The 17208-nt window shown below is 38.7% G+C and overlaps 2 protein-coding genes across 6 annotated transcripts in view; one reads left to right on the top strand and one right to left on the bottom strand.

Annotated features, from left to right (window-relative positions):
- Window positions 1-16584, bottom strand: part of AFG2A (AFG2 AAA ATPase homolog A) — a 392804-nt gene extending 376220 nt beyond the window's left edge. For 2 of the 4 annotated variants that reach the window (XM_003816399.7, XM_063603893.1), the window contains exons 1-8: window positions 16224-16584; window positions 11754-11878; window positions 10319-10476; window positions 5715-5773; window positions 4474-5115; window positions 3367-3496; window positions 3054-3110; window positions 961-1084 (exon numbers count right to left, since the gene is read on the bottom strand). In XM_003816399.7, coding sequence (XP_003816447.1) covers window positions 961-1084; window positions 3054-3110; window positions 3367-3496; window positions 4474-5115; window positions 5715-5773; window positions 10319-10476; window positions 11754-11878; window positions 16224-16386 — 1458 coding nt within the window. In that variant the 5' untranslated portion in view covers window positions 16387-16584. The remainder of the gene's footprint in view (window positions 1-960; window positions 1085-3053; window positions 3111-3366; window positions 3497-4473; window positions 5116-5714; window positions 5774-10318; window positions 10477-11753; window positions 11879-16223) is intronic. The other 2 variants (XM_008969471.6, XM_063603894.1) reach the window with 1 other exon arrangement.
- A 146-nt stretch (window positions 16585-16730) lies between these two features.
- NUDT6 (nudix hydrolase 6) overlaps window positions 16731-17208 on the top strand; it is a 30063-nt gene continuing 29585 nt past the window's right edge. Inside the window, exon 1 of one of the 2 annotated variants that reach the window (XM_008969469.4) lies at window positions 16731-16861. Coding sequence is in view for 1 of the 2 variants with exons in the window: in XM_003816401.6 (XP_003816449.1) it covers window positions 16957-17194 (238 nt within the window). In the remaining variant the exon portion in view is untranslated. Of the gene's footprint in view, window positions 16862-16915; window positions 17195-17208 lie in introns of those variants that run through there. The other variant, XM_003816401.6, reaches the window with a different exon arrangement.

Here is a 17208-nt window from a genome sequence, read left to right as displayed (position 1 = left end):
CTCGGGAGGCTGAGGCAGGAGAATTGCTTGAACCTGGGAGGCGGAGGTTGCGGTGAGCCGAGATCGTGCCATTGCACTCCAGCCTGGGCAACAAGAGCAAAACTCCGTCTCCAAAAAAAAAAAAAAAAAAAAAAGAGAGAGAACATATCCCCTATGAGAGAATCTGGTAATATGAATAAGTTTTTTTTAAATGTTATACAAAACATTTTGCATTATTCTCACTTTCTTTCATTTCCCTAGTACAAAGCCTTGAAAGAGTCCATTTGTACATGGGTAATAAGACTTACTCATGACATTTCTTAATAAAAACCCCTAAGGCCAGATGTAGCGGCTCACGCCTATAATCCCAGCACTTTGGAAGGCCAAGGCGGGTAGATCACAAGGTCAGGAGTTCGAGAGCAGCCTGGCCAACATGGTGAAACCCCATCTCTACTAAGAAGATTAAAAAAAAATTAGCCAGGTGTGATGGTGCATGCCTGTAGTCCCAGCTACTCAGGAGGTTGAGGCAGGAGAATCGCTTGAACCCGGAAGGTGGAGGTTGCAGTTAGCTGAGACTGCGCCACTGCACTCCAGCCTGGATGACAGGGCAAGACTCCATCTCAAAAACAATAATAATAAATAATAATAAAATAAAATCCCCTAAAATTTAACTGCTAAATCTTCCTTACTGATCTTTGCTTCAAGTTTTAAAGCTAACAGCATTTATCACAAAATAAATCCATCATGGTATAGTATTTTATATGCTAGAAAAAACCTGCCAGGTTATGATGTTGTCCTAGCAGTTACTAAGTAATCTACTAAAGCAAATTATTTTACAGATCTTTCCCCTAGTTGCTATGGCTAATATTTTTCCTTTATCCTAAAATATCCAAAGACTCTGACACATTCAATAGTTTTTACCACTACACATAAGTATTAAGAATTAACCCTACACAGAATCAATACTAGTGCTATACTTACTGAACCAATGCCATCCATCAGTGTTAAGAGTGAAGCCACAACTCTTTTTTCCACTTCATTCTGGGCCCCCTCTCTTTTCGGACAAAGTGCATCCAGCTCATCAATAAAAATAATTGATGGGTGTCTAAAAACAAACAAGTAAAATGAAATCTCTCATCTATGTTTGATTTTAAGTTTTACTTAGTTTTAATTTTTTTAACTGAAATGCAACATATCAAATTTAGAATTCACTTAATATTATAAAGATATTATAATGTTAAGCTAAAAATCCTTAGATTCATTCTAGCCCAAAATACTAATTCACTAACTTCATATTCTATTCTATCTGCCCTCCATTAAAAGGCTGGGTAATTGAGTAGAGTATGCTGCTTAAAAGATAAGAGTCTCTTAAGAACTCTCCCCAGTAATGCCCATTAAGTTGTTATGACTGGATCAATTCAGAAGCTGAGGCCAGAGATACTATCCCTTGGAGCAGGTTTGAAACCAAAGGACATAAACTAGAAATGCCCTGTTATTTTTAAACCATTAAAATAAAAACTTGCAAGATGATCAATTCTCCCATAAACAGATGTGAATTCTCTCACAGAAGGAAATCTCAACTGCCATGAACACAACAACAACAAAAGCATACTAAACAATAAGGTGTACCACTAGTTTTCAAATTTTCAGTACAGTACTAGGACTACAAACTGCTTACTTCATCTACTATCATTGGGGGAAAAAAATAAACTTCAAAAATGGCGGGTTTTCTGATTCAAGAGCAGTAGTTATGATATTAAACACCAAGACAGCCAGCATTTTGGGAGGCTGAGGCAGGAGAATGGCTTGAGCCCAGGAGTTCAAGACCAGCCTGGCCAACATAGCAAGACCCTGTTGCTAGAAAAAAAAATACAAAAATTAGCTGGGCATGGTGGTGCTCACCTATAGTTCCAGCTACTTGGGAGGCAACAGGGGGAGGATCACTTGAGCTCAGGGAATTTAGATTTCAATGTTACACTGTAATGAGTATTAGGATATTGGTCTATAACTTGGTCAAACGTAACGTCACTCATAATATGGCTATGTCTCTACCACTGTTTTGATTTTGCTTGTTTGTTTGTTTTTGAGACGGGGTGTGTGTTGCCCAGGCTGGAGTGCAGCAGTGAAATCATGGCTCACTACAGCCTTGATCTCCCAGCTCAGTGATCCTCTTGCCTCAGCTTCCTTAGTAGGTGGGACTACAGGCATGTGCTACCATGCCCAACTAATTATTTTTATTTTTATTTTTTCGAGACAAAGTCTCGCTCTTGTCCCCCATGCTGGAGTGCAATGGCACGATCTCAACTGACTGCAACCTCCACCTCCTGGGTTCAAGAGATTCTCTTGCCTCAGCCTCCCGAGTAGCTGGGATTACAAGCACTTGCCACCACACCTGGCTAATTTTTGTATTTTTAGTAGAGATGGGGTTTCACCATGTTGGCCAGGCTGGTCTCAAACTCCTGACCTCAGGTGATCTGCCTGCCTCGGTCTCCCAAAGTGCTGGGATTACAGGCGTGAGCCACCACACCCAGCCAATTATTTTTATTTTTAAACAGACAGGGTCCCACTATGTTGCCCAGGCTGGTCTCAAACTCCTGGGGTCAAGCAATCCTCCTGCCTTGGCCTCCCAAAGTGATGGTATTACAGGCATGAGCCACCACACCCAGCCAGAGTCGTTATTTAATGGGCAAAAGATTTGTCCCTTTGAAGCAAAGTATAACATAACAAAGTTCTAGTATAAAGAGCTACATACAATAATACAGTCTACTAGAAAAGCTAAACATATTAGAAACACCTAAGCACCTAAAGAAAGTCATGGATTTCTATGCTCAAACAAGGTCACATGACTTATCAAACACTATGTCTTAATTCTTCTACTTTATGTAATTTAATAACATTTATCAAACTTTTAAAGATTAGATAGAAATAGAATTTCATTAGATCTATAATCTACTTCTACCACTATCACTATAATTTTTATACTACTGTTTATGCTTTGTATAAGGTGCTAGTATCTCACTTTGACTAATACAGCCTTGATTATTAATTCCAAAACATTTAAAAATAAAGAGTACCGTAGAGTGGCTTCAGCAAATATCTGACGTAACTTTGCTTCAGTCTCACCATAGAATCTGTAACAAATAAAATACATTTAAAGACCATTTCTTATTGTTTTTAAAGCTTTGTCTATAAAAGCTAACCTAAATTTTCAGTATTTCTATAATACTTAAAATTACTTTCAAAAAGAATTTTCCAAACAATTTTTATTAAGAAGCAAAATATTTCAGTGTACAAAATATCAGACAGAATACTACACAATCATTTTTAAAAACCACATTTTAGAAATATATTTCATAGTAAGTTTACTCTATTAAATCATGTACTTACTTGCTTATAATTTCAGGACCATTAATTACAGAAACATAGGCTCCAACTTCATTAGCAACAGCCCTGGCGATCATTGTTTTTCCAGTACCTGGAGGACCATAAAGTAACACTCCTCTAGGGGCAGGAATTCCTGGAAGAAAAAGTAGAAAACACTAGATTCACCATTACTAGGTTTCTTATAAATGTTGTCATACAAGTTCAAACATGAGTTATAAAACTTAACTTTACCTTGCGTCACAAAAAGAGTCAAGAGTTTTTTCTCCCCCTCCAGAAAGATGTACTAACTAGCCCAAACACTGATACCCAGCAATGACTTTCTCTCTCTGTAGACCACAGAACAGACGAAGCATGTTGGTTAAAAAAAAAAAAAAAAACTGGACACCCACATTGTTGCAACGCCCCATCCCACACAACACAGATCAATGATCGAAAAACAAAGCACAGACAACACAGGTAGACAAGCCACCAATCCCAGTTTTTTTCCAACTAACCATCTTGAAGAGTACATATGTTTGCTAGTATAAAAGGTACATAAGTATGAGCAAAATGCCAATCTAAGGGTTCATTTTACACATACATATATATACATACATGTATGTATATATAAGATTTATGAGAAAGGAAAAAGCAGAGAGATCAGACACAGCAAAGATATGCAAAGGATCTTGGCAATAACAATGCAGCAGAAGCCCTGAGTTTCCTGAGTCAAGCCATTCCCTTAATTACCTGCTTCAGTGCAAAGAGATGGGTACACAGTTACATTTCCTAAGAAGTTTTATCTAATGTATTTGAATGGTTTATCCCTTCAGTCATTACAGATGACCCAGCATGACAAGATACTTATTCTAGATCCAATACAGGTAATTGTGGAAATATGCTATTAGAAGAGACAAGGCTGTCACTAATTCACATTACAACCTAAAAATACCAAAGCATAGCAAATGGCCCATTTAACTGGCATCTCCCAAAGCAACTGAAATCTTCTACCATACCTACTACTCAGAAAATAAAAACAGGAAAAGAGGATGAGCAATCATTAGATAAGTGTCAACTGTCTTTTAATTTGAATTTAACATTTTTGGGTGCAATAAACTGAAGATATCATACCATAACTCTTGAAAAGCTCAGGCTGTTTGAGGGGCAATTCAATTATTTCTCTAATTGCTTTCAGCTGGCTACTTAATCCTCCTATCATGTCATAAGTTACTTTGAATTGGTTGTCTTGCTCTTTTGAATTTTTATCAATCTCTGTAAAATTGACTCTTGTTGTTGAAGAAATAAAATAAAAAGTATCAGTATTGCACTTTGCTCCTATGCTGAACTTTAGCAGTCTCTCTTCTTCAGTAAGTTGCTCATTTCCTTCTCTGGCAGATTCAAAATTACATTTAAGACCTGTGACTTCCTCTAGCATAAGTCCACTGCCATCTCCAGGGCTCTGTGTAACATCCAGCAAAACATCACTGGCTTTACTTGTAATTCTGTCATCAATTGGTTTATAAGGAGTACTTCTTGATGTTGGGATCTGGGTCTCCTCCAGATCTAACTGGCTTAGCTGTAAGGATAACTCCAGGCTACTGGTTTCCATGCTGGACTGTTCAAAGGCCATTCTTTGGGCATCAGTGTCAGAGTCACTCTGAGGCCCTCCCAATATCATGCCATCTGCCCCTTTCACTCGCAATACTTGCAGCTTGTACGGTCGTCCATAGAATGTACAATACAGAAAGTTGCCTGGTAAAACAATCTTGCCATCTAGAAAACAGTTTATTAAATATACATGTTAGCATAATTTTTTTTACCAGTTTAATGTTTAAATAGCAATATATTTCGTCTACTATCTGAAAAGACTAAATCAAAGACAGAGTATTAATAAAATAATTGTCATAAAAAATTGAGGACCTAATATTCCCCTATAACACCATCTGGAGACAGAAGGAAATGATTCTCTGAAATCCTCCACACTCACTAGATCTCAGATTCTATCAATCACATCAACAAATAGCCAGGCATTCCATATTCAATAATAAACTAAATGAAAATGGCACACCCAAACCAACACTCCAAGATAGCATCTGTCACTGGAAAGGGCAAGAATGCAAAGGTTAAAAGTCTCAATTCTACCACTGACTCTTTCCACAGACAAGTCATATATTCTTTCCACTGCTCAACTGCCAATTAACCAGGAAAAGTAGCACATCCCTATCTTAAAAGTATATTCATTCATTGAGGGGAATATTCTCAAAGCTATTTTGAAGAAAACTACTATGCATATATAAGCCCTCAAAGACACTTTATTTGCTGATGCCTTGCAGCTTAAAACTTAAGAAAACAATTTAAAATATTTGTCTCACCTAGTTTTCTCAGGATACAACCAGTCAGTTCTTCTTCATTAATTTCCATATCTTTGTCACTGTAAAAGGATAAGAAGGGAACAGAAATCAGCATTAGGTACACCAGAAACTAAACTGTGATGTAAAATTACATGTATATAGTTATAATATAGACTTAATCAAAAGAATAATCCACCTGCAACCTTAAAATAAATAATGTATACAATTTTGAAATGATGGGCATTTTTCAGAAACATATAGCCATGAAAATATCATTTGGAATCTGGTGCCTTAGTGGCCTAAATCAATGTTCTTCAAAACACAAGGGTAATGAAATCATTTCAGTCAGCCTCATTCAGCACTTTGTTAATAGAATAAGAAATGCAGGGTACACTGAATATAGAAAGGGTAAATACTGCTTTGTAAAACATTAACTTCTAACACATACATACACACATGCACACATATGAGCACTATTATCTATGGATGTGTATATACAAAGAATCTGATGAAAAATCCATTTTTTATTGTCATAGGCAAAAACATTTTTAAAATGCTGACCTAAACTAATAATTCCCTTTATAAAGTTGCCTAGCTTGGAGAAAGACTCTAATTAATAACTTACTTCACTCTCTCAGTATAACTTACAAGTTATTTCTTCAAGAAAATTAAGTCCTATAAAGTATGTTACTTGAAAAGGCAGAAGTAGGAAAAAGAGGAGTAATGGTTACAATGAAGGTTTTTTTCTGGAGAAAGGGCATGACCAAGGAAAAATGAGATCCCCTCCTTCCTAATGATAACTGTGTCTCCCCAGAGAGTTGCTTAAGTGCAGGAAGTGAACACACCTAAATATCATACATTTATAAAGAAATCTGCCCTTGGCCGGGCGCGGTGGCTCACGCCTGTAATCCCAGCAATTTGGGAGGCCCAGGCGGGCGGATCACAAGGTCAGGAGATCGAGATCGTCCTGGCTAACACGGTGAAACCCCGTCTATAACTAAAAATACAAAAAATTATCCGGGCGTGGTTGCAGGCGCCTGTAGTCCCAGCTACTTGGGAGGCTGAGCCAGGAGAATGGCCTGAACCCGGGACGCGGAGCTTGCAGTGAGCGAAGATTGCGCCACTGCACTCCAGCCTGGGCAACAGAGTGAGCCTCCATCTCAAAAAAAAAAAAAAAAAAAAAAGAAATCTGCTCTTGAAGAGTTCTCAGAACATGAGCATTTTTCCTCCTCCTCTTGTGCATAAGCAGCCCATATCAGGAGGGGAGACAAACAGCTGTCTAGTTCTGTCAGTGACCAGTGGAGGGGGGACAGTTTAGCTCAAGGGGAAGTGTAAGTGATTGGAAGCTGAGCATGGTGGCTCATGCCTGTAATCCCAGCACTTTGGGAGGCTGAGGTGGGTGGACTGCTTGAGCTCAGGAGTTCAAGACCAGCCTGGGCAACATGGCAAAAATTCATCTCTACAAAAAATACAAAAGAAAACTAGCCGGACGTGGTGGCATGTGCCTGTGTGCCCATCTGGTCAAAAAATACCTTGTTCTCCAATCACTTTTTTTTTTTTTTGAGATGAGGTCTCGCTCTGTCACCCAGGCTGGAGTGCGGTGGTGTGATCTCAGCTCACTGCAACCTCCACCTCACAGGCTCAAGTGATCCTCCCACCTCAGCCTCTGGAGTAGCTGGGAACACAGGCGCTCACCACCACGCTCAGCTAATTTTTATACATATATATTTTTTGTAGAGGCAGTGTTTCACCATGTTTCCCAGGCTGGTCTCGAACTCCTAAGTTCAGGCGATCCACCCACCTCAGCCTCCCAAAGTGCTGGGATTACAGGCGTGAGCCACTGCGTCTGGCTTCCAATCACTTTTATCAGTAATAATACAATATAGTCAATCCTCAATACCTGTGGATGCTGTATTTGCAAATTTACCAACTCCCAAAAACTTATGTGTACCCCAAAATCAATACTCACAGAGCATTTGTGGTCATTAGTGACATGGAAGAGCAGCAAAAAATTTGGGTGACCCAACACCCATGTTACCATGTAGGATGAGGTGACACTCTGCCTTGTTTCAGCTTTCATTCAGAGATGACCAGAGAATGGAAGTGATAGGGGACACAGCAGTGTAGTGAAGAAGCTCCAGGCCTGGGGTCAGTTGGAGGGAGTGTGAATCCCAACACTAGCACCTCAGGCAAGTCCCTTAACATTTCTAACACTTCTAAATCTCCTCTTCTGTTTTGTAAAATAAAGAAAATAAAATCTACCAGAAAGAATTACTTTGGAGTTTTAAGATTATAATCTATGTAAAATGTGTGTGTACATATATATATTATATATATACATACACTACATATATTGTGTGTGTGTTGCATGTATGTATATACACACACATACGTATTTCCCTCTAGGAGAAATGGTTCAGTATTTGCTAACGGTGTTCAAGGCAACTTTAATAGAACATAACTAACCACAAATAATGAGAATCAACTATATATTCATATAAAAGAGAGAGCAAGAGAGAAATAGAATGAGGGGGAAATTTCATGAATCAAATATATGTATAAACTAATGAGAAAATTGCATGTATCTCCTTAAATGCTTACATTTACTTTTGTTTATGGAACTCTAAACCAAGTTATACTTAAATTGCTTTTGTTAAACTCTGAATAGAAGGTATTTACAAATACATGTAAAAACAGTAAAAATATCAAACCAATTTTGCTTTTAAAAAAATAATAGTTGCACATAAAATAATTTCCACTAGAAGGAGCTCTAACATTACTATTAATAATAAAATCTTACAGTTGCAACTGAAGGATTTAAGCAGACTAAAATGACTGATTTTCCCAACTGGAAGTTAACTTTCTTGTCTATACTCTGCTGCCACATTTAAAACATAAGATTTTTTAAAACAAAATTTTAAAACCTGAGCTTTCATTTAAAACATATCCAGTCCTCTCTAATAAGCAATCATTACTCACCTAAGACTGCTGTGCGCTCAAGAGGTCTGACTAGTTTGTAGGTCATCATAAATGCTAATTCCAGTCAACGAATTACTGCTACCTGTAGCACCATTTTAAGACATAGTCTGAGGAATAATCCAGTTTAATCTCAACAGTACTATTAACTACCTCATAAAATATTAGGCAAGTTCTCCTCAGACTATTTCATCTGTTTAAAAAGAAAAGGGTAAATGTGTGTGTGTGTATACATACATGCAATATATACAAAGCTTCTGTATACAGCCGGTACTCAACATATTGTCTCCTGTCCCTTCTGCTTTTTATTGTTCATTAAACTGTTACTATAAGCTCTGAAAACATTTTCCTGTTATAAAGGAAAAAATATGCCAAAACTCAAGTCTAAAATCTACAATAGTAGCAAAAGAGAACATATTAAAATCAAGCTGATGACTAGAAAATGGTTTGTAATTCTCACATATAATGTAAACACATCCCCCAAACTATTACTAAGGTGACATTAAAGTATAAAAAGATGCTTTTTGTAAATGATTTTTGAGAAGACTTGTATATGCAAACCGAGTCGATATCCTATTAGATAACAGAATATCCAGGAGGATGGATGATATACCTTAACTACCTTGATAGGTAGATTCAAACAATTACCCTGTGGTGAGGGATTATTTTAAAATCTGATAGTAATGACCGTTTGTTTTACTAAATCGAATAATCAACAAGTTAAAATATACAATCAGGTTCTTTGCTTGCATAGTCTTAATTAAAACTTGTTTCTGTTTGACTCACAGTAATCTACTCTTTTCTTTACAACTGTAAAATAAGAAGCCCTGATTACACTGCAAGTCAAGGTGAAAAACACTGCTAAATATGCATCAATGAAAATTACTCTCACCTAAAATGTCAGGGCACACTCTAATCATGGAAAATCAAAGTCCTTAGTCTATAAATTATATAGCACTCATTTAGCTTGGGTTGTCTAATATAACACAAGTGGCCACTAGCCACTCAGCACATGTAGCTATCAAATGCTTAAAATGGGGCTAGTCCAAACTGTGATGTGCTACAAGTGTAACATACACATTGATTTTGAAGACTTAGCTTGAAAAAAAGGATGTAAAATATCTTATTGGTAACTTTTTTTTTTCTTTGAGACATAGTCTCACTCTGTCACCCAGGCTGGAGTGCAGTGGCGCGATCCCAGCTCACTGCAATCTCCACCTCCCAGGCTCAAGCAATCCTCCTGTCTCAGCCTCCCAAATAGTTGGGACTACAGGTACACACCACCATGCCCAGAAATTTTCTTTTTTGTATTTTTTGTAGAGACAGGGTTTTGCCATGTTGCTCAGGTTGGTCTTGAACTCCTGAGCTCAAGTAATCCACTCACCTCGGCCTCCCAAAGTGCTGGGATTACAGGCATAAGCCACCGCGCCCAGCCCTTATTGGTAATTTTTTATAATTACATGTTAAAATACATTTTTATATATACTGGTTAAATAAAACATACTATTGTAATTCATTGTACCTGTTTCTCTCTACTTTTTAAAATGTTACAAGAAAATGCAAAATTACATATGTGGTTTACATTTGTGACTCTTTTATTTCTACTGGGCAGCTTTGATCCAGATAGTCACCAAAGAAAAGAGCCAAACCTCAGTGCCACATCCATTTCCTCAGCCTGTAGCACAGCACCCACAAGAGGCTGGACCTGGATGGCATCACCAGGCCTCACACCCACATTTTTCTGTGCCATTTCACTCAGGCCGACCTTGCCTCCAGGGAATCCTGCCATAGGCCAGGCTGTATACACCTGCCAGACAGAGGAAATAAAAATGTTAGAAAATAAATATTCACAGAATACCATCAATTTATAAGGTAGAATGCTAAGCACAGTCAAGCACTTAAGATATGCAAAATACAGTCTTTACCCAAAAAGAGTTACAATCTGATACCAATTGCAATAAGATAAATTGCATTTTTAAAAAAATTTAAATACTACATGGGCTCATGAAAAATAAACTTTTTAATAAATATTACATCTTTTTCTAAAGATCAAGAATGATCCCACAGCGAAGACGGTAGAAGATATGAAAAATATATGAAAAAAGATAAAGGCATTAACAGGTGATAATGAGAAAATGACAAAAATATTAAGGCAAAATAACTTGTAAAGTAATCCAGCCTGGAAATTAAACTACATCCAGGAAATAGTGAGGGACACAGAACAAGAGCTTTGTCAGAACCTGGGTCTTATCAGATTTAAATGTTAAGAGGGAGGAGCGAAAATTTCTAGCTTGAGCTCACACATTTATAGTCCTCTCTTCTACAAGACACAGTAAAGGACCTTTAAAGCATAAGCCAGAAAAATGAAAAGAATAGGAGGGGTGCCATCAGCAGACAAAAAATTTCAAAGTATTTCCAAAGGATCCCCAGCAGATCAGAGAAGCATCAAAGGAAGCCATGAAAGATAAGGGGCTGGTAGCAGAAAAGAAAGCCAAGCTGCCAAAAATGATCCAGGAAAGGTTCCAGGCTTAGAATCTCAGGTATGAAAAATGACAGCAAGGAGAAACAGCTGAAACAAGGGAGAATAGTAAAATATTTATATACAGAACAGGTGACCTTCTTACCCCCAAAATAATATTTTTATAAAGAAATATAACTGACAGGGAGAAATACTGTCACTACCGCCGGAGGAAACACTTCTCTCTACATAACATTTTAGGGGCTACTATGCCCAGCAGAGTCATAGACAGCAAAGGAACAGAGTTAATATACATGTTAATGTCTTTTAAAATACAGTTTTTCATTTATTCCTGCTTGTGTTGAAAATTAAAATCAGAAACATCTCAAACACAGGTTGAGTATCCCTTATCCAAAATGTTTGGGACCAGGAGCGTTTTGAATTTTCGATTTTGGAACATTTGCCTTATGTTTACTGGCTAAGCATCCCAAATCTGAAATCCAAAATGTTCCAATGAGCATTTCCTTTGACTACCATGGCACTCAAAAGCATTTCAGAGTTTAGATTTTTGGATTTGCAATGTTCAGTTTGTATTTCTAAACTAAGGAAATGAAAAAGACTCTTACCTCTTGCTTTCCATTCAAACTAGTAAGCAACACTGGTCGACCTATACATATATTTGCAGACTTCATAGTGTTGAGTCCAAGATGAATAAGGGAATTCTGGAATGTTTTAGGAATTTTGTCATCTACTATGAAGGAAAAGAAAATTATTTTTGTACTACTTTGTAACAGAAGTTAAGGCATGCTTTCTTTTGCAGTAAATAAAAATACTCTAACCATATAACCACATGAATGTACTTACCATACCCTGGAGAAACTAGTGTTCCAACTTTTGTTATAACAAAACAGATTTAAAACCAAATGCTTTTGAGGGTCTACTGGCAACATATTAAGTATTAACTAAAAAGAAGATGTTTTATGGGGTGAGTATTGGTTTCTTTTTTTCTGAGTCTCTAATTTCATTAAGAAGTAAACATAATTGCAAAAGAGAGTCTCTGAGCTTTAAGTTCAAAGTTGAGTCAGCTACTAGTATTCAAAGGATTGAACTGGGAACTGGCACATCTGTCTGGCTCTAGAGGATTAAGTTATGTTTCTACTTCTGCCCCACATTATGGTCACCAGATCTTTTTCTTTTGTATTACCAAGAATACGTAAAGATAGTAACAGAAGTCGTCTTCCTTATACGAACACACTGACTGAAATCACCACTAGTGATTTCAACTTTTGGCTGAAAAGGGGGGTCCAGAATTCAGGCCAGTTAACAACACCTCTGAAAATGATGTGCTGACATCTCCACTCCTTCCTATCCACCCTACCCCCACCAAGCTCCATATTTAGTTAGGTGTCCCTCCTCTAATTCCTCCAGCACTCTGTGCTGCCAGTTAATAGCATTTACCATAATATTCATTTGTTTTAGTCTTTCTCCTTAATTGTATACTGCTTTGAAGCAGGAATTGGGTCCTATTTCTCTCTGTATCTCCAATGCTTACAGTGCATTAAATATAGCAGTTGCACAATAAGTAGCCATAAAATGAATAAATGTAGTAAATAAGTATACAATGGTTTTCTTTTTAGCACAAAATCTATGAAACACTTAGGGAATTTAAAAATGTCACAACTTCATTATAAAATTTATTGTAAACATATATACCATAATCACAGAGCTCTACCTAAGTTTTCCTTAATAATCAGAAAACAGATATTTTGTAATAAAAAAGAAATTAAATCAAGGAAAGGAAAACCATAAGGTACCCATATGATTTACATTATTCTGTCACTACAAAACAACTCCCCAACACGTTTCTTTTCCTTCTTATATGAGGTGCAAATCTAGAAAAACAAAGCATCTCACAGAGCTAAGATGAACAGCACTGAGTATAAAACGAAATGAACACATACTGCATAATACAAGAAGCTGGACAGAAATTCAATCTTCCAATGAGCATTAGTTCTCTTACATTGTTTGCTGGTCATTAACAGTAAAGCATACTGCTGTTAGATGATCTCATAATATTCAGTTCCTGCCTCTTTCTTCCTAAACCTCAATGAACTATCTTTCCCTCTTGACAATTACCACACAAGTGTTCTCAGTCCTTCCCAAGACTTTAGTTTTCTTCTTCTCCTTCCACCCTATCCAGCACATCCTCCATGCCCCAGGATTTATTCTCCACCTTGTCTTTCAATGGTAATCATGTTCAAATTCCCAGCCACCGGTCTCATTTTCCAAAACATCACCAATGTGTTCTCTGCTTACACTATATAGGTCTACTCAAGTTGTCCACACAGTTCCCTTCTCACCTCACTCCTCCAATACTTTAAAAATATGTCAACATCTAATTTCCCCATTAACTACTTTCACATTTATTGAGCACCTTAAGTATCACATTAACTAACAAGATAATAAAGATAATTTCAAACAACCATCCACTCTTCATTTATTCATTCAGCAAATATGTACTATGTGCCTACTATATGAAAGATACTATGCTAGGCACTTTTGTTCACAAGTCCTTGGTCTCACAGAGTTTATAGCCTTGTAGGATGAGTGAGTTATTAAACAATCAGTGAATAGCTGTAAAATAATAAACTAAGATTAATACAATGAAAAAATGACTTAAGAGTGCCAGGAGAGCCATGTGGGATCTGACCTAATTTCAAATAAGAGAATGTTTCTCAAAGGAAGTGATGTTAAGATCAGGTCTGAAAGAAGAGTAGGAAGTAACTAAATGAGGAGAAGAAAAAGATAATTCTCAGCAAAGAGGACAGCATGTACAAAGTTCCTGGACAGAAGGGGGTATGGCGCATCCTCAGGAGAGTATAGGCAGAGTGGTGGAGACATAGGGAAGCCATGTAAAGAAGGTCAAGACCACCCAGGACAATAGTGCAATAGGCTGCATCAAGATGCTGGTCATTACTCTGACAGCAGTGGGAGCCCAGAAAGGGATGAAAAGCAATGTCATGACAAGATCTTCATCTTACAAGATCATTCTGGCTGCAGAATGGAAAAGGAATAAGGGGCAAAATTGGAAGCTGGAAAATCAGTCAAAAGGCTGTTGTAGCAGTCCAGGTGAGAGATGATGGTGTCTGAAATTAAGGTAGAAACAGTGGGAATGGCATGCAGAAGAGGAATATGTAAGATATTTAGGTAATAAACATGATTTAGTGGTGGACTAGGTATGTGAGATATGGGGGGGAGAGTCATGGATGACTCTTAGGTTTCTGAATTTTGCAATGGGAAAAACTGAACAGAGTTGAAGTTTATTTTGTTGGAGGAAATAACGGGCTCATGAAGTTAGCCCTGAAGTATCTTTGGGACACTCATGAGAAGAGTTATTGTACAGCGCTATTCAAAATATGACCCACAACGATTTGTTACTGCTTCATGACAAGTACAAAACAGGAGAATAAGTGTTTAGAAGCTTTTATTGAAATTTACAGAGTAATTTCACATCTGTTTAATAAAAATTTTTCCTTATTTTTCTAGAAAATCATTTTTACTGTATTTTACAAAAGTGCCGATCTGTGACCTATTATAAATTTTAAAGTCTTCACCACAGACAGCTTGAGAAGCATTTGGCTAAAAGGCAACCACATCAAGGCGCAAAAACAAAAGATTTACAAATATAAATCTGACACTGAAGAGACTATAGATGGGAAACTCTGGGCACTGGATGAACTTGCCAAGGAGACAGGATTTATTGAGAAGAAAAAAAAGGTTTTGGACTAAGAATTGACGAACTTCAACATTTAATGGTCAAGGGAAGAGGACAAGCCTGCAAAGAAAAATGATGAAACATCAACAAAGATGAAGAAAACCAGGCAAGTTTGACAACACATAAGAAGTTAAGTGTTTCGAGAAGGAGGGAATGGTCAACAATACCAAAAGTTGCTGTGGTCAAGTAAGGTTTATCAACACGGAGATGCTCGGAGACCACACCAGGAACAGTTTCCATGGAATGATGGAGTGGAAGTCAAAGAGGAATAGGCTAGGGAGAGTATGTAAGTGGTGAGGCGGCAGAGACCACTCCATTTAAGAAGCTTGGCAATGGACAGAGAGACGGTTGCAGGAAGAAAATGTGGAGCTTTTGTTCTCATTTAAGATGGAAGAGAAATGAGCATGTTTACATGTCAATGGGAAGGATCTAGTTCAAAAACAAGTTGAACCTTCAGGACAGAACAAGTTGTCCTCTGATACCTAAGGCAGAGTGAAAATACCATGTGAACTCTAAATTGTCTTTAAGGTCTGATTAGACATAAAAATTTTTGCCACCAGTTTAGTCTGGTCCATTTTTCAAAGCTATTACACATCAAATATAAATTTTCAATTTATAATTCAATTTATAAGACTTTTAAGTATAAATACGTTCTCCCAAATCAAAGGAACTGTCATCTAGGAATGGCTTTTACGTCAAACACATCTGGACTCAAATATCGGCTCTGCCACTTAGCACCTGTGTAGCCTGAATGGAATCACGTTAACTTTCCTCCCTCTATAAAACTGTCATTACTATACCCATTGGTCACGGCTTCTGTAGAAATTAGATGAGCTATATATACTGCTAACACTAGTGTGCAGTTACTAGCAGTTATTAAATATCATAACCTGCGTAGTACTGGAAGAAAATGCTATCATCACTCCTAAAGGCAGAGTGATCCACATTTTTACTGAATTGGTTATTTAGTTTTTTAGGATAAGTATCCCATGTTCGCTAGTTATGAACAATTTTGCAATTAAATGTGTCGTTAATGTTAAATGAGACAAAGCGTTTCAAGTGCAACTTAAAAATTCAAAATAATTTACAAAAGAGAAACCTTGGACACGGATAAACCATTTCAGCCTAACTTCTCCAGTGCAGGCGCGGCTACGTTTGCATGCTTCTTACATACAGAAGTCTTACACGCTTCTGTGCCGCTCTCAGACCCATGCCACGCCCAACTTTCAAAAGTCTCTGCACCCCAAGTCAGTATCACTGAGTCTCCCGCCCCTCAGGTTGCGCCCCCTCGGCCTCTAGTCTCCCACCCGGAATTCTTTACCCTTTTCTAATAAGTTGGTCACCCTCAGAGTCCCGGAGGTTGCCGCGAAGTCTGATCCAGCAGAAGGAGCCCGTGCCTCCGCACAAGAGGAAGCAGCAGAGGGCAAGGGCGAACCATTTTCCGCGCTTTGGTTCAACCGCTTTCTGTTCTTCTTGGAAGACATGGTCACAAGGTACCCTAGCCGAAGCAGTAGAAAAGCCGACACAATGTGCGCGCTCCAACGGAGAGAAAAACTTCCGGGGCAGAAGTCAGCGAGGGTCCGCCCCTGCGCCGTAATCCCCTGAGTGGAGCGCAGCAGTGCACAGCGTGGTGGGAGGGACTGAGCGTTTTCAAAACCAGCAGTCTTTGAAACAGCTGTAACGGCATCTGTGAAAGAAGATAGGTTCCAGGAACGGAACTGCCACTTAGATTGTAAATTCCTGAAAAACAGGACGTTTTTGCATCTCCTCCCGGCTTCCCCATCCCTAAACCAACGTCTGTTGAATTAAACTACCAAACAAAATAAGTGGGTGGCGGTGGGGGAGGAGGTTTTCCCCGCTTAACTGGAGCGGGGCAAATTGCTGAGAAGGGCTGGTGGACCACTTCGCGGTCTCCTTGGCATAGCTCTGCAGAGTGGTAACCCCAGCTCAACTCTGAGGGTATTGATGGCACTCTTCTAAAATGTACGGCCGCGATCTCCGCTCTGGAGCGCGGAGGGGTCATTTGGGGAACGGACGAATTAAGCGGCGTGGAGATGCGGCAGCCACTGAGCTGGGGCCGCTGGCGCGCGGTGCTTGCCCGAACCTACGGCCCCGGGCCTTCGGCGGGTTACCGCTGGGCCTCGGGCGCACAGGGTTACGTGCGGAATCCGCCAGTTGGAGCTTGCGATCTGCAGGGCGAGCTGGACAGATTCGGGGGCATCTCGGTGCGCCTGGCGCGGCTCGATGCGCTGGACCGCCTGGACGCTGCCGCCTTCCAGAAGGGCTTGCAGGGCAAGTGCGCCTGG

This window comes from Pan paniscus, chromosome 3 (genome assembly GCF_029289425.2).
Source record: "Pan paniscus chromosome 3, NHGRI_mPanPan1-v2.0_pri, whole genome shotgun sequence".
Taxonomy (NCBI): Eukaryota; Metazoa; Chordata; class Mammalia; order Primates; family Hominidae; genus Pan; species Pan paniscus.
Note: the sequence above shows the minus strand (reverse complement) of the source record. Positions and strands in the feature narration are given on the sequence as shown.